Genomic DNA, 16,423 nt, shown 5'->3' with positions numbered 1-16,423 from the left:
GTGTGTGTGTGTGTGTGTGTGTGAGCAGGTGGAAAGACCCCACTGCAGAACTTCCTCGGGATTGCCGAACAACACATGGGGCCTAACAACGGGGTGAGCAGGCGCTTGCTTTGCACGTCATCACGTTAAACATAAAAACAGTCAGCACCGTGACGGTCATTGCTGTTTTGAGGGGAAAATTTTGTCGGGGAAATACCCGCATGTATGAATCCTGACTGTCGAGTTGACTGTGTCAACAGCAGAGGCTCCACACTGCTCTCAAATGTTGATTATGTTTTTTAATTTGTTTCTGCTGCCGAGCACCCATGACTCATACCTCCCTGCTTCTCCTATTTCTGTGTTCTTGCTCTTCACTTGCTTCTTCTCACTGCCCCCCCAACCCCCCACCCCACCCCACCCACACACACACACACACACACACACACTCACACGCACGCTACTGTGTGCTCAGGGATATTTTGGGCAACAAACAAAATTAGTACATAAACAATGACTGGTCCTGGGCTTGTGGTGAGCACTGCAAAGACTTGGAGCAAAAGACCCAAAAACTCTGACTGTTTTGCCAAACTGTAAACTTTAAAGAGGCACTTTGTCTTCTGCTTCACAAGTCTTTGGTGGCCTGTACCATTAATGGGGTTCTACTTTTGGCAGGTTTACTGAAGCCATATGTGACAGTGAGACAGTTATTAGTGCAGCGAGCCATCCACTGTAATGATGACTAGTGAAATAAGAAAACTGCTTTATAATTTTTTTTCTCAACTTCTGACTTGAGCTCAAAGCCTTCAAAGAGTTGTTAAAAAATGCCAGTAGGTAAAAGGAGAGCCTTGAAATCTCCACACAGCAGAGAATAGCAAAGAAAGTGAGTTTGAAAAGCCTCTGGTATTGATTAATAATCCTTTGCATTCCTGCAGACTTAGTCGTTTTTCTACAACTGTAAAAGCTTCACTATCTCTAATATGGTGACATTTCACACCAGCATGTTTTTTTTAAAATTCATTTTATTCATTCCTCGCTTTGTCCAGGCTCTGGTGACCCAGATGTCGTCCCCTGTGGTGACGAACCCTGCCGCGCTGACGGCCGAGGAATACTTCAACCCCAGCTCGACGATGACTCAGAGGGACATCGGCCACCCGTGCCAGCTCACAACCAAGACACAGAGGTGCCACAGACCCACAGAAAAAACAAAAAAAACAGACAGGCAGCCATGCATAGAGCAAAGTCGCCCTCCAAACTGTCAAAGCTGACAAAATGATGGACAGAGAATAGCCCAGAGGAAAAATTGGTCGTCCACAACGGCTGGCTGCTGAGCTCCTGAGGTGAAGGGCAGTCAGATAACAGTGGCAGACAAACACTCATGTTTTTACAAAGCTGGTGGAGAGTCGAGCAATTAGTGGATTTCTGCAGTCTATCACTCAGCTCTGGCTGGATGACTCATGGCGCTCCAGTGTATTAACAAATGCAACCGAACAAAAAAATGAAATGAAAGAACACTTGCAGTGTCACTTAGGAAGAAAAAAGCAACAAAAAAAAGAAGGGTATATATGAACTCAATGAGGGAAGTATAATCAAATAAAAGAATCATTTGACTTGTTTTGTCTGTAACACAGCTGATTATTCCATTGCCCACTAATCGTTTTTCCGGTGTCGCTGTGTGCTTTGGTCTTTCTGACATTTCCAGAAGTCACTTTTATTCTTCTTCAGCAGGTAATGAAAAGTTGGACATCGGGAAGATGATGCGTCTGAGGTTGTAGAGCTGCCTCTCGATCTTGTGTTCATTCATTGGACAAATTAGAATATAAGAATCGATCGACCTCGGTCTGAACACGACTCAGCAGCTTGTGGACAGCCACTGTTAGCTGATGTGATCAATGTCTTTGCGCAGCTTCCTCTGGGCAAACATTTAACTGTCCAAGCAAGAGCATAAATTGCTTCAATTATGCTTTAGACAGAAATGCATTTGCTGATATTTATTAATCAACTCTTCCTTCCTTCCTTATTTTCCCATATGTGTGCTTGTTCCTAGGTTTAAAGCCAAGTTGTGGCTGTGTGAGTCCCATCCTCTTTCCCTGGCAGAACAAGTGGTGCCTATCATCGATCTCATGGCGATCTCGAACGCCCTGTTCGCTAAGCTGCGTGACTTCATCACTCTGCGTTTGCCGCCTGGCTTCCCTGTCAAGATTGGTGAGTACAGGGAGATTGAGATAGATGAAGGGAGGGAGGTTAAAATGTTGGCTGTTTAAATAAAGGGGGAGGGCAGGGGGCTGAAAGGCTTGGAAAAGGGACACAAAGATTAATGGAAAGAAGTTAAGACATGCAGTGAAAGGGAGTAAAAATGACCAAAAAGGCTATAAGATGTATCAATCATAAAAATAGAATAATAGATATAAAGGACACGTATGGTGATTGGATTATGGGGGTGAAACTTCTGTCCTCTCCCTGCAGAGATCCCTCTCTACCACATCCTAAATGCTAGGATCACCTTTAGCAACCTGAATGGCTGTGAGGAGGGAAGTGGTGTCCGTGCTGACAGTGAAGTGGTGGTGGAGGGGGATGGACAGAGGGACACCCCGAGGACAGACACCCCTTCTCCAGGCAGCGACTCCTCTAGCGTCTCCAGCTCTAGTTCCACCAGTAAGTGCCTCAGCTGTAGAGCTGCAGAATACTTTTTTCTGTTTTATAAATTCTTTGTGAGAACATGCAGCAGAGGCAGTTCACAGAGTCTACACATAACCAAAGGTAAAATCTATTGTGGGATTGCTAAGAAGGACCCACTTGCACAGAGTTTTACTGGCCCACCAAAAAAAAGGTGTCATGGTCTGGGGTCCTTTTGTCCCTGTGTGTTTTGTTTTGGCTTTATTTTGTCTGTTCTAGGGTTTTCTTTTGTTGTGGGGTTTGGTTATGTTTTGATTTTCTAGTTCCTTGTGTTTCCCGGTGTTCAGTGTCAGGTCTGTGTCTTTGTTCCCTTGTTTGACTTCCTGTTTTATTTTGATAGTCATCTGGTCTCTGTGTGTTGTGTTCTGTTTTACTTTCCCCTGTTCATTAGTGTTATTTTGTTCACCTGTGTTCTCACCTGTTTCCTCTTCCCTCATTATTCCCTGGTGTATTCAAGGTCTCAGTGTTGTTTAGTTCCTTGTTGTGTCCTTGTCTGCCTAACTGGGAATGTTGGCTTTTGCTGTGTGTTTTGTTTCTCAAGTTTTCTTGTGTAGCTGGCTCCCGTCCGGTTTTGACATGTTCAAGTTTATGAATAAAGTTTAAGTTAAACATTGTTCGAGTCTTGAGGGTGTTGCATTGGGGTCCTCCATCTTGCCTCACCTTGCCAGCTGTGACAAAAAGGTTAATTTTTATATTTTTAAAGATCAATGTAATTTATTAGATTTATATTTTGTATTAATAAATTAGTAAATCTGCAAAATAATGACACTAAAACTGTGTACACCACGTGCCCCCCTTCAGACACACCCCTGCATCCTGCAGGAATCCCTGCAACAGAACATCAAACAGCTGTTGAAATCCTGCAGCAAGTTTAAAGATCATAACAAACTAAATGCAACAGTTTGTCTGCATACAGACAGATTGTATTTTAACATCTATAACTTTACTGTACAGCACAAAAGTGGACATAGCTTCCGTGGCATCACCCATTGGTTTCTGAAGTCTTGTTTTGATGCCTCAAGATAAGTGCCCACCCCACAGATGTTACGAAGAGGGACCGGTCTGACTATGAAAGCACATGCAATTTATGACTGACAAGCTGTCAACCAAGGAGCATGTGGTTCCATACCAAAAATAATCCTTCATTTGAAAACATGGTATGACCAAGATTTATAAAATAAACATAATTTTTCATTCAGTATGACCCAAAACAAGTGACTGAGCCCATAAACGTGTGAGGAAGGTGTTTACAGAGACTTCTATAGGAGTGGAAGTCTTTTCGCAAGACTATTGCCATCTGGTGTCCTTCAGCTAGAGTGCAGGTTTTCAGGAATTTCTGCATCAGCTGCAGAAGCAAACAGCAGTGGTGACTAATACAGCCCTACCTTTAAACCTCAAAAATATCCAAATGGCTGAGTTATAAAAACATGGAACCAGCCTCAAGTGGCTTTTAAAGGAATTACAGTATTTGGCACTTCTGCTTAGGCTTCATTTTTCAGCCCTGCTTGGTGAGGACAGGCTTGTGTGGATTTGGCACTGAGTATCTCATAATGCATTTTGCAGTGGTGGAGGTGATAGGTAACAAGTGAAAATCACATTTTTTGAAATTCTAATATTGTCTCACAGAATGCAGTTTTTCTACACAGAGTGGATGTCATTTTACTGTCTAGTCAAATTGATTTCACAATCAAACAAACTGTCAGTCGAATGCATTTGCATTGGTCTAACTTTTGTCTAACTGATATTTGCTGGGTGTTAACTTGTTTCCAATATTGCACATATTTATGAACTCTCTCAGGCAGCTTTCTTCTCATTTATTTAAATAGTATTCAGGAAGGACATTCAAAGCTCTTCTTTGGATGTTGGCTGCCTTTTGTTCTGCTCTCTGTCAAGATGATCCCACACTGCTTCAATAATGTTGAGCTCTGGGGAGGCCAGTCCATGATTGATAGAGTTCCATTGTGTGGTTTTCTATCCAGGTATGCTTTTACTGCACTGGCAGTGTGTTTGGGATTATTGTCATGCTAAAAAATCTGAAGCTTTCCAGGTGATATTGCATGATGGTTCAAAATCTGACCATACTTTTCTGTGTTCATAACTTTTAACAAGAGCCCCAACACCACTGGTGGAAATGTATCCCCAAACCATGATAGAGCCTCCACCATGTTTTACAGATAGCTGTAAACACTCACTGTTGTATGTCTCTGCTGACCTCCTTCGTACATAATGACCATGATTTGAACCAAAAATTTGCCACTCATTTTCAGTCCAGTTCTTGTGTAATTTGGCATATTTCAGCCTTTCCTCCTGTTTCCCTTAAGAATGGCTTCTTGACAGCCACCCTTCCACTGGTGCATTTTTTATACTTTAGCTATTTGAAATCTGAATGATGTCAAATAGCTAAAGAAAATTCTAGAAAATGGTCAGGTACAAGGACTGGACTGAAAATGAGTGAAAAAGCAGCCAATGTCCAAAGAAAAACTTTGAAAGACCTTCAGAAAGTGGCTCAAGACTTATACACAGTAGACTTTATTATAGAGTACATATCAGACAGTCCTCAGATCAATTCACTGAACTTGTTTCTCCTCAGTGGGTGACGCATATAAATCTTAACTGCCCATTTTGGCTACATCTGTAACGCCTCTATAAGACTGAAACAGTGGACACTTCTAAATTGCACTGTATTCATTCAAATGCCCTATGCTTTTGATATTTACATTTACATGTACAGTAAATAGCACATGTTTGATTCCCTCCCAAAGATGTTTTGTCTTTCTTTTGCTCAGAAAATTCTTTTTTTTTCCCCCCCGCTCCTCTCCTTTAGTCTCCTTTACTGCCAGATAACACTCCTTCGCATCTCTTGCCCTTTGCCTTCCCCCCTGTGTGCTGCAGTGTCCTGTCGAGCCAGCGAGATTCCCCCATGTGTGTTTGAGGCCCCACCTGGATACACCATGCTAGGAGGCAAACAGAGAGACAGCATGAGAGAGGAGGAGGAAGACCTGCTGCAGTTTGCCATACAGCAGAGCTTGCTGGAAGCCGGCTCCGAATACGATCAGGTGGCCTGAATGTGAATGTGAATGTCATCTTCTGCCCTCAAACACCCATTTAGACAGCCTAAATCAGTGCTTAACTGGCTACTCGCTAGATCAAGCTAACCTTAGCTTCCTGAAACAAACATTGCACTACTAGATCATTTTTGATGCTGCTGTAGTGGTTGGAGTGTTTTCCCCAAATCATATAAAGACCAGGACAGAGCAGCTAATATTATCTTACATATGGTGATAGAACGTGTGTCAACACACTGGAAATGCTACCCAATGGATGAGCTAGACATAAACAGTGTAGGCGAACAAACTAGCTAATGGAAAAATTTGGATAATTAGTCAATGAATACACCAGATGACTGACATTTCTCAGGAGTTCACAGTTTGATAACTTGTGCAAAGAAGTTTTACATTTTATGTGGTGCAGACATCAGGTGCTGAACATTAATTTACTATAAAGTCTAATGCTTCTCAAATGGCATCCAATGTACACATCAACAGCTTTAAAGCCTAATGGAGAAGACTCAGCTGATCAAATTTCACATTCACCTCATAAAATCAATGAAATTCTTTCAGGTGTTACATTTACACAATGTTTGATGCACATATTAAAGGACTGCATTAATGATATACATATAGTTCATAGACTAGTCAATCCTGTGTCTACAATAACATTTATTTCTCAGGATGTTACCTTACAAGACTTCAAGTGATCTGTACTTTTTTGATAGTATTTTTGGTTGTGGGGATGCTTTCATTAGAACAACATGTACATGAAAGTCCAACCTCATCACAGCTGCCATTCATGCTTCCAAAGCTATGATTTGACCATGGCTGTTTGGAGGAAGGGGTGCAAGCAAATGGTTAGTGGTTGTGTTGAACATTTCTGAATATGAATTATTAATTTGAAGTATTAGTATTATTATACTTTGTTAGGCGCACCTTGCTAATAGTGGGTTGGACCCCCCTTTTGTCTTCAGAACTGCCTTAATTCTTCATGGCAAAGATTCAACAAGGTGCTGGAAACATTTCTCAGAGATTCTGGCACATACTGAGATGATAGCATCACACACAGTTGCTGCAGAGTTGTTGGCTGCACGTACATGATGTGAATCTCTCGCATCCCAAAAGAGAGATCTGGTGATTCAAGAGCTGATGAGTACAGTGAACTCATTGTCATGATCAAGAAGACAGTTTGACATGATTTGAGCTGTGTGACATGGCACGTTATCCTGCTGGAAGGAGCCATCAGAAGATGACTACATTGTGGCCATAAAAAGATAAACATAACCAGCAACAATAGTCAGGTAGGCTGCGATGTTTAAACAATGCTCATTTGGTACTAAGGGGCCTAAAGTGTGCCAAGAAAATATATTCCCTACACTATTACACCACCAGCAGCAGCGTGAACTGTTAATACAAGGCAAGAGCCATGTTCATGTTGTTTATGCCAAATTCTGACCCTACCATGTTGCAGCACAAATCAAAACTGATCAGACCAGGCAATGTTTTTCCAATTTTTGTCCAATTTTGGTGAGCCTTTGCAAATTTTAGCCTCAGTTTCCTGTTCTTAGCTGACAGGAGCAGGTCACAGTGTGGTCTTCTGCTACTGATGAGATGCTTTTCTGCATACTTTGGTTATAACAAGTTACTGCTTGGTTATTCTCCTCTGACCTCAATGAGGCATTTTTCAACCAGAGAACTGCTGATCACTGGATATTTTCTGTATTTCGGGCCATGCTCTGTAAACCCTAGAGATGGTTGTATTTGAAAATCCCACTAGATCAGGAGTTTCTGAAGTACTCAGACCAGCCTGATTGACACCAACAAGCGTGCCACACTTAAAGTCACTTAGATCCCCTTTCTTCCCCTTTCTGATGCTCAATTTGAAATTCAGCAGGTCGTCTTGACCATATCTACATGCTTAATTGCGAGTTGCTGCCATGTGATTGGCTGATTAAATATTTGTGTTAACAAGCACTTGTACATTCAACTAAATTCAATCCAATTTTAGTTATATAGCACCAAATCACAACAAATAGTTGCTCCAAGGTGCTTTATCTTGTAATGTAAAGACCCTACAATAATTACAGAGAAAAGTCAACAATCAAATGACCCCCTATGAGCAAGCACTTGGCAACAGCGGGAAGGAAAAACCTCCTTTTAACAGGAAGAAACCGCCAGCAGAACCAGGCTCAGGGAGGGGCAGTCATCTGCTGCAACTAGTTGGGGGCCAGGGGAAGGAGACATGCTGTGGAAGAGAGCCAGAGATTAATAACAACTACTGATTAAATGCAGAGTGGTGTACAAGCACAGCTTTATCAAAAATTCAGTTCAATTCAATTTTATTTATATAGCACCAAATAACCAAATAACAGTTGCCTCAAGGTGCTTTATATTGTAAGGTAAAGACCCTGCAATAATTACAAAATGAAGGTTTTAAGCCTAATTTTAGAAATAGAGAGGGTGTCTGTTTCCTGAATCCAAACTGGGAGCTGGTTCCAGAGAAGAGGGGCCTGAAAGCTGAAGGCTCTGCCTCCCATTCTACTCTTAAGTATCCTAGGAACCACAAGTAAGCCAGCAGTCTGAGAGCAAAGAGCTCTATTGGGGTGATATGGTACTATGAGCTCTTTCAAATAAAGATGGTACCTGATTATTCAAGACCTTGTATGTGAGAAGAAGTATTATAAATTCAATTCTGGATTTAACAGGGCCAATGAAGTGAAGCCAATATGGGAGAAATCTGCTCTCTCTTTCTAGTCCCTGTCAGTACTCTCGCTGCAGCATTTTGGATCAACTGAAGAACTTTTTAGGGAGCCTTTAGGATAACCTGATAATAATGAATTACAGTAGTCCAGCCTAGAAGTAATAAATGCATGAATTAGCTTTTCAGTGTCACACTGAGATAGGATGTTTCTAATTCTAGAGCTATGCCTTCTAATAATACTACCTAAGGGAAGCATGTATACTGTAAATAAAATTGGTCCTAGCACAGAACCCTGTGGAACTCCATAATTAACCTTAGTGTGTAAAGAAGACTCCCCATTTACATGAACAAATTTGAGTCTATTAGATAAATATGATTCAAACCACTGCAGTGCAGTACCTTTAATACCTATAGCATGCTCTAATCTTTTAATAAAATATTATGGTCAACAATATCGAAAGTTGCACTGAGATCTAGCAGGACAAGCACAGAGACGAGTCCACCATCAGAGGCTGTAAGAAGATCATTTGTAACCTTCACTAATGCTGTTTCTGTGCTGTAATGAATTCTGACTGAAACTCTTCAAATAAACTGTTCCTTTGCAGATGATCAGTTAGCTGTTTTACAACTACTCTTTCAAGAATTTTGAGATAAAAGGAAGGTTGGAGATTGGCCTATCTTGTGTGAATATATTTATATCTTTGTCAACCTCTGAGGTGCATCTCTGCTACAAAGAGGTTCTGTCTGGAAACAATAGAAAATGACTCACATGCTGCTATGTGCTTGTTGTTCTAATGAAAGGATCGCCAAAACATAAACTAATTTCAATTTATCTTGCTATGTGTTCCAAACATGTTGAATTTGATGTATCACACCAATTCTGTGGCTTTTTTAATAGTGGACAAACCAAGTGCATTAGGAGTTTTCTCATGCTGATATGGTGCTGATGCATTACAGTTATTAGTGACAGTAGAGTATTTGGTGTGTCTGTATCTATGAACAGGCACAGGTAGCAAGTGTGCGCCCCCCCCCCCCCCCCCCCCCCACCGTGCAAATGGCAGCAATAAATTTAACCATAAGTCAAGCAAGACCAGACAAATATACGCAGTGAAGTAGAGAAAAAGGCGACCAGTCTCAAAATAAAAACAATCAATACTGAAGCAAAATCAGTAAGTAGAATAAATTGCCTCTGATGTGTGGAGCACACTGCCTCAGGATCGGTGTTGTCGTAAAATCCCAGAGATCCGGGTCCTGATAGTCCTTGGCCTTCTTCCAGAAGTTACAGAAAGTGAGGTATAAATAGGCTCTGTGAGACAAGTCAGAGAACATCCTCTGAGTTTTCTTAGCTGAAATACACGAGGGGAAAGAGCAGAGGAGACAGGGGCATGGTTGCAGCAGAGGTTTTGTGCTTCAGTTTGTGCACTCATCTCCAGCAGCCTGCTGTACTGAGCACCTCCACTGCTGTGCTGAGAAAGGTGACACTTCTAATTAGTGCTGTGATACTGAAACAGGACAGGTGTTAAAGGATCACACCGCTGACACTGCATGTTTTACAGAATTAACCGCTGTACAAATCTAGCTTACACTGGATCCTGTCATCTTCTAAAAGAAATACCACCTTTTGTTCGCAGCTTCCATATATTTTTGTGACAATGCGAAACTGAATTTGAAATGTTGTGAAAGCTCATTTAAAGTTGAAGCCTGGGAGTTTTTTTTTTTTTAACTCTAATCACACAATGATAATTGAGAATGATTTTTATTTTGATGATTACTAATGGATTTTTTTCACCAAAAAACAGCAACGGAAGGAAATATCGGTTCACTTTGTGAACAGAAAGGCCCCAGCCAGCCACGAGGTTCAAATCCAGGGTTTTCTTGGTGTGAGGCGACAGTGCTAACCACTGCACCACCATGCTCAGTCCTGATTTGTTCAAAGTTTTCCAAATTTCAAAAACACAATTTAAAAAACAGCTTTATAAGTAAAATTATTTTAGTTTGTCGATTTTTGAGCCGCTGAAAATGGGGGAGTGTGCATAAACATGGCCGTAATTCCTAAACCATTCATGCAAAATTCACGGAAGACCCCTTAAGTTAAAACTGAGAGTCTGCACTATTGATTTAAATCCACTGTGGTGGTGCACAGAGGAGAAAGGTAAAAAAAAAAAAAAAAAGTCATTGTCTAAATACTTGAGCACCCAGTTTATATGACAGAAAAAAAGGGAGAGCATAACAGCAAATAAACCATCGCTCATAAATATTCACTGTGATGGGATTTTTCAAATAAACATGCACTCCTGAAATATAATTAGAGGCTACAGAGAGAGTATGAACAAGGTCAGATTAACCCACTCGAGTTTGTCACAAGTTGGGAAGCAGCTTTCAAACACAGGTTTAAAGTCAAATTTATCGTGAGCTGAAACAAATATTATTCAGGCAGGTAAAGAATAATCCACCTTTACCAAAGGCACGGGGAAGAAGAGAGGCGTGAAAGAGGGTTTGCAACTTTGTAACCTAAATAAAATGAGGCCCAAATTTCTCATGAGATTTCCTGATGCCATCTCTCTGGCCACTGGCTCCAGGTGAGAAATATAGTACTAAAGGTCCAAAACTAGATTTTAATGAAAGATCAAGATCAGGTATGACTGCAGAAACCAGCTTAGAGCTCAAGTTTCAAATCTCTGATAATGATGATAATGGCTAGTAATATATGTGGTAGGTGTGCATGTATTTTTTTTTAGTTCAGAAGAATGTGAGGACTAATGTTTAACAAGAGCTTCTTATCTTCATTAATCTCTAGTAGTATTAAAACTGGGTGTGTACTTAAGGAAGGACCCTGGCCAGGATCGATCTTTCATTTTATGAGCAAGCCAGCCGGCTGTCTCTTTACCATACATTAACAGGAAGCTGCCTACAGGGGACGAGGATGCATTTGTTTTCCATTTACCACTTCCTGCGGTGCTCGTTTTCTGACTTCCTGTGCCACCTCCTTTTTGTGTCTAGGTGACCATCTGGGAGGCGCTGACCAACAGCAAACCGGGGACTCACCCTCTGCCCTGCGACCCAAGTCGTGTCGAGAGGTCAGAATTAAACTCTGCTTTGTTTTTATGGAGCCTGCGTGTTTGAGCTAAACCCCTTTGTTATCAGGAGCCGCAAATAAAGTGGGATAAAAGCGTCCGTGAATTGAAGAGAGCAGGACTTTCAGTGTCAGCAGTGAGAGGGGAAAAAAAAAAGCTCCACATAAATCTCCTTGAGTGTCAGGATGAAGGCGATACATCCTGCCATCCCGCCACCGTATTGTCTCTGACTTCCTCTCAGCTCTGTTATGTATTGTTAATCTTCAGTGTCTTGCACTCCTCTGTGTATTCTTTTTTTCTGCGGTTCTTTCCTCCCATCCCTGATTCACATCCTGTATTCCTGTCCCATTCCCTGCTCTATTCTCTTATCCATCCTGCTATTCTCCTCATCTCCTATCTGCTGAGCACCACTGTGTGTGCATGTGTGTGTGTGTGTGTGTGTGTGTGTGTGTGTGTGTGTGTGTGTGTGTGTGCGTGCGTGCGTGTGTGTGTTTGCAGAGAGGGTCGTGGGAGGGGGGATGAGAGAGTTGAGAGTTTCCTGCTTTCTCAGTTGACAGTACTGTAGTTGACTTTAGCCTCTGTTATCTTTAGACTGTTTTTCTCTCTGCATGCCTTCCCTGTTTGCAAATGTGAGTGGCTGCATTCACAGACTGTCTTGTTCTCTTTTTCGCTTTGTGTTTTTTTTTTTCTAAGTCTTTCCATAGCAGTGTTTGCTCGTTCCAAAGTTCAGATGTGAGGCAAAACTGTTGGTCTTGTAGACTGCCAACAAGAGAAAACCTGAACTGCATAGCTTGTCTTGTCTTTTAACTAAATTCTCAATAAATTGCGACCCTAATTTTCCCCAAAAAGCTGGGATGATGTGTAAAATGTAAATAAAAACAGAATGCAATGATTTGCAGATCTCATGAACCCCAATTTTATTTACAATAGAACATAGAAGTCACGTCACATGTGAAAAAATAAGGTCATTTTGAGTTTGATGACAACAGGGTGTCCCAAAAAAGTTAGGGCAGAGCCATGCTTCTTTTAACAACAGTCCACAAACATCTGGGAACTGAGGAGAGCAGCTGCTGGACCTTTGGGAGAGGAATGTTGTCCCATGATCGAGGATTCTAGCTGATCAACAGTCCTTGTCATATTTTTCATTTCACGATGCACCAAAAGTTTTCATTTGAAGAAAGGTCTGCACTGCAGCCAGGCCAGTTCAGCACCTGGACTCCTCTACTATGAAGCCACGCTGTTGTAATGGATGCAGTTTAGTATTGTCCTGCTGGAATATGCAAGGCCTTCCTGGAATAAGACATCATGTGGAAGGGAGCGTATCTTGCTCTAAAAGCTGTGTTTAACTTTCAGCACTGATGGCGCCTTTCCAGATGTGCAAGCTGCCAATTCCATAGGCACTGATGCAGCCACATACCGTCAGAGTGCAAGCTTTGAACTGAGCACTGATAACAAGCAGGACGGCTCCTCTCCTCTTTAGGTATCCATGTTTTCCAGAAAGAATTTGAAATTTTAACACAGCAGTTTTCCACTTTGCCTCAGTTCATTTTAAATAATCCTTGGCCCAGAGAAGATGGTGGTGTTTTTGGATCACGTTCACATATGGCTTCTTCTTTGCATGATCGAGCTTTAACCTACATTGGTGGATGGCACGGTGAACTGTGTTCACAGACGGTGATTTTCTGGAAGTGTTTCTGAGCCCATGCAGTGATTTCCATGACAGAATCATGCCTGTTTTTAATGCGGTGCTGCATGAGGGCCCGAAGATCACGAGCATCCAATGCTGATTTTTGGCCTTGTCCAGTTTTTTGTAGAGTGGTGAGCCTCTGCTCGTTTTTACTTCTTAGAAACCATAAAATGCTGTTTTTATACTCAGTCATGTGACCTGTTGTCAGTTAACCTAGTTAATTGAAAAATGATCCTCTACTTGATACTCTTTAGTACCACTTAGTTTTCCTTTTGTTGCCTTCGTCCCATCTTTTTTGAGATGTGCTGCTGCCATCAAATTCAAAATATTTTAATATTTTTCATGAAATAGTAAAATGTCTCAGTATAAACATGTTTTGTGTTCTACTGTGAATAAAATGTGGATTTATTAGATTTGCAAATCACTGCGTTCTGTTTTTCATTTTCATTTTTCATGGAGTCCCAACTTTTTTGGGGGAATTTGTGCTGTACATAGAAATGATTGAATTTAAGCTAAATTTAAAAGAAAATGAATTATCTGTACACAGCTATCGTCTCTCCTCGGAGGATCAACATTATGATGATCCGTTTTACGCAAATTTTGGACATTGTGCAGAGTCGGGTCCAAGAGTTTGTGCTTCTTCTTCCCACACGTAGCTCTGTGATAGAAATCCTCCATTTGGTTCACACATCGACCCTGGCTGCACAGACCTTGCAGGAGGCAATAATCACTTTCTACAACAACAACAAAAAAATCATCAAATCTTTAAAATTTTAGAGGAAGAAGAAGATGTAACTTGGACTAGATGGGTCCAGGTTTACGCTCAGCAGGTTCCTGCTGATAAGCAAAATGTTGCAATGAAAGATGATCAGCAGTAAAGGGGATTTTCATAACCTGGCAACCCAAAAGCTCATTCTTATTAATGACTTATGAGTCACAGCAAAAGCATTGCTGAATTACTTTCAGCGTGTCTAACGTCTAAAGAAAACTTCCCAGGATGAGGTTCTTAAACCTGTGTTTCTCTGCCCAGGACACCCCAGCACAAGCCCCGCCCACCCACAAGCCTTTGCTCCACCCCCTCCAAAAAGAAGTCGACCACCTGCAGCTACGACGAGCAGCTGCGCATCGCCATGGAGATCTCAGCCCGGGAGCAGCAGGAGGCGGAGCTTCGACAGCAGCAGGAGGAGGAGGAGCTGCAGCGCATCATCCAGCTGTCGCTCATGGAGAAATGAGCCGCCGACCACCCCCCCACCAGGCGGGCCTGCCGGGGTGGGGTCTGGACTGAGGGGGCTTGGAAGGGAATAGGGCAACATTTTCTACTTAAAATCTTTAAGAACACTCTGCAGGTGGCTGGAAATAAAAAAAAATAAAATTAAAAAATCATCTTAGTGGTAACACCTGATCTAGTCCAGTCTGCCCGTCTCTCCCCTCGCCTCAGCCAGACCTTTCCCGTGAAGCCATACGGTTCTGTGGCTGTCCAGCTTCAGACAGCCAGAGAGGGACACACGTTTCCTCTGTCTGGTACCACACGGTACTCTCTTGACCAGTGCCAGTTTACAACCAACAATACATCCAATACTATTTAAGAGGAATTCCTCCTTGGATAAATGATTTCTGTTTGCGCGTGTGTGTCTAAAAACCAGCTCAACACACAAGGGTCAATAAGGTCACCTAAATGGCCCTAAATGTAGTGCATTAGGCCAACTCACTGCTCCAGCACCTACCACACGCTCACTGCTTCCTCCTGCCACTGAGGGTGGGCTTTTCAGTCCTAACTGTGCGTAAAGAGCTGCAGTGCGGAGAACACCTTCTTTATTAAAGGTTGGTCAGGTTTGAGCCGAATGTCGACAAATAATCCGACTAACTCAGATTTTAACGAAGATTTTTAAAATAATGGACTGCTATGTTTCTTGTTCTCTATCTTCTTCTTCTTCTTTTTGATTTGCACAAAATCCAGATGTACTGTACTTGTGGGTGGATCACGTATATGACTGTTAATGGATGTTGAGTTTGAGCACAAAGTAAACCCGGGCCGGGTCTAGTTTTAGCCTGACGCGGGCTTTTCAAGGAGCACAGTTATAATGGGACTCCCAGATGAGCACTCGGTGTACTAACTATACTGTATGTGAACTAGCGCGTTTATTAATAAAAAGCCAATAATGGGACCGAAACTAATGGTTTGTATGTGGATCGTGGATTAGAGAAGAGATTTTTCTGTAAATTTGCATCTTCTCACCTTACATGAGCTGATGGGGTTTTGTGTGTGTTTGTTTCTGTGTAGTCACAGCGCATTACAATATTTCAGCTTGGCCTGCACCCGCTGGGGCCGGGGTTCATTTCCTGCCTTGAGTCCTCCCGCGCTCTCTGATGGGACGCGTACCCTGGAAGAACCACTGTAAAGGCTTTCCACAGCAATTTGAAGTTGCATTGAGCAAAAAAAACCAAAACAAAACAACATGCTTAAAACCAAAATCAAGTGTAAAATCAGCCCCGACCCCAGAAAAAAGAAAAATAAATGAGTTTTTTTTTTTTTTAGATATGTAATATTGGAGGGAACCTAGCCCAACACTGAGGGGCGTGTTTTGTTGTGGAGGACGAGGAGGGCAGGGACAGCTGATGTTCTTTTATTTAAAGGAAGAAATGTAAAACTTTCACACTCCAATATCAGCACAAACTGAGGATATCACCTCTCTATCCTTCTCTCTGTAATTCATAGTTAAGCTTGCCTGGTTGAATTTAAAAAAAAAAAAAAAATGCTTTTTTTGTTTTCTTTTTTTTTACTTTTTAAAAAAATTGTTGCAAAAACAAAAAGCACGGTGTTTTCATGGTGTATGCTGGGAAGTGAATTGAGATGATTCAAATAAAGAAAATCTTTTGGAACAGCAACGTTACAAGTGTGTGTGTGTTTTTCTTAATCCTTTATAAATCCCTTGACCCCCACGCTGCAGCTTTCCACAGTTAAGTTAGTTTTCCGGTCCTCTCCGGTGGAGGACGGTGACAAAAGCAATTTATTTCACGCGAGATTGGGGTGTGCTGCAGCGTCTGTCAGTACCAGAGAGACCTCATCTGTTTTTAGCAGCTGCCACCTCCATCATCGTCCCTGTGACATGGATTCCCACAGCCTAAGTCAGATCTGTTTTTCTTTCCTTTTTTTTTTTTTCCCGTAGTTATTTTAGGCTTGAAAGGGAGAAAAGAAGGCAGCTTAGAGGCTTTAAAACTTCCAAGAAATAGCACTCAGAACAGAGGGAGAGAGTGAAAA

General features: G+C 41.8%; 1 protein-coding gene across 2 annotated transcripts in view; it reads left to right on the top strand.

Moving 5' to 3' along the window:
- ankrd13b (ankyrin repeat domain 13B) overlaps positions 1-14,521 on the top strand; it is a 41,207-nt gene extending 26,686 nt beyond the window's left edge. For both annotated transcript variants that reach the window (XM_030745376.1, XM_030745375.1), the window contains 7 exons: positions 29-93; positions 1,023-1,159; positions 2,024-2,181; positions 2,443-2,631; positions 5,545-5,708; positions 11,404-11,480; positions 14,195-14,521. In XM_030745376.1, the coding sequence (XP_030601236.1) occupies positions 29-93; positions 1,023-1,159; positions 2,024-2,181; positions 2,443-2,631; positions 5,545-5,708; positions 11,404-11,480; positions 14,195-14,396 (992 nt within the window). In that variant the 3' untranslated portion in view covers positions 14,397-14,521. The remainder of the gene's footprint in view (positions 1-28; positions 94-1,022; positions 1,160-2,023; positions 2,182-2,442; positions 2,632-5,544; positions 5,709-11,403; positions 11,481-14,194) is intronic.
- Positions 14,522-16,423: the final 1,902 nt, after the last annotated feature.

Source organism: Archocentrus centrarchus, chromosome 13 (genome assembly GCF_007364275.1).
Source record: "Archocentrus centrarchus isolate MPI-CPG fArcCen1 chromosome 13, fArcCen1, whole genome shotgun sequence".
Classification (NCBI taxonomy): Eukaryota; Metazoa; Chordata; class Actinopteri; order Cichliformes; family Cichlidae; genus Archocentrus; species Archocentrus centrarchus.
The sequence above is the reverse complement of the archived record's forward strand: the minus strand, read 5'-3'. Positions and strand labels throughout refer to the sequence as shown.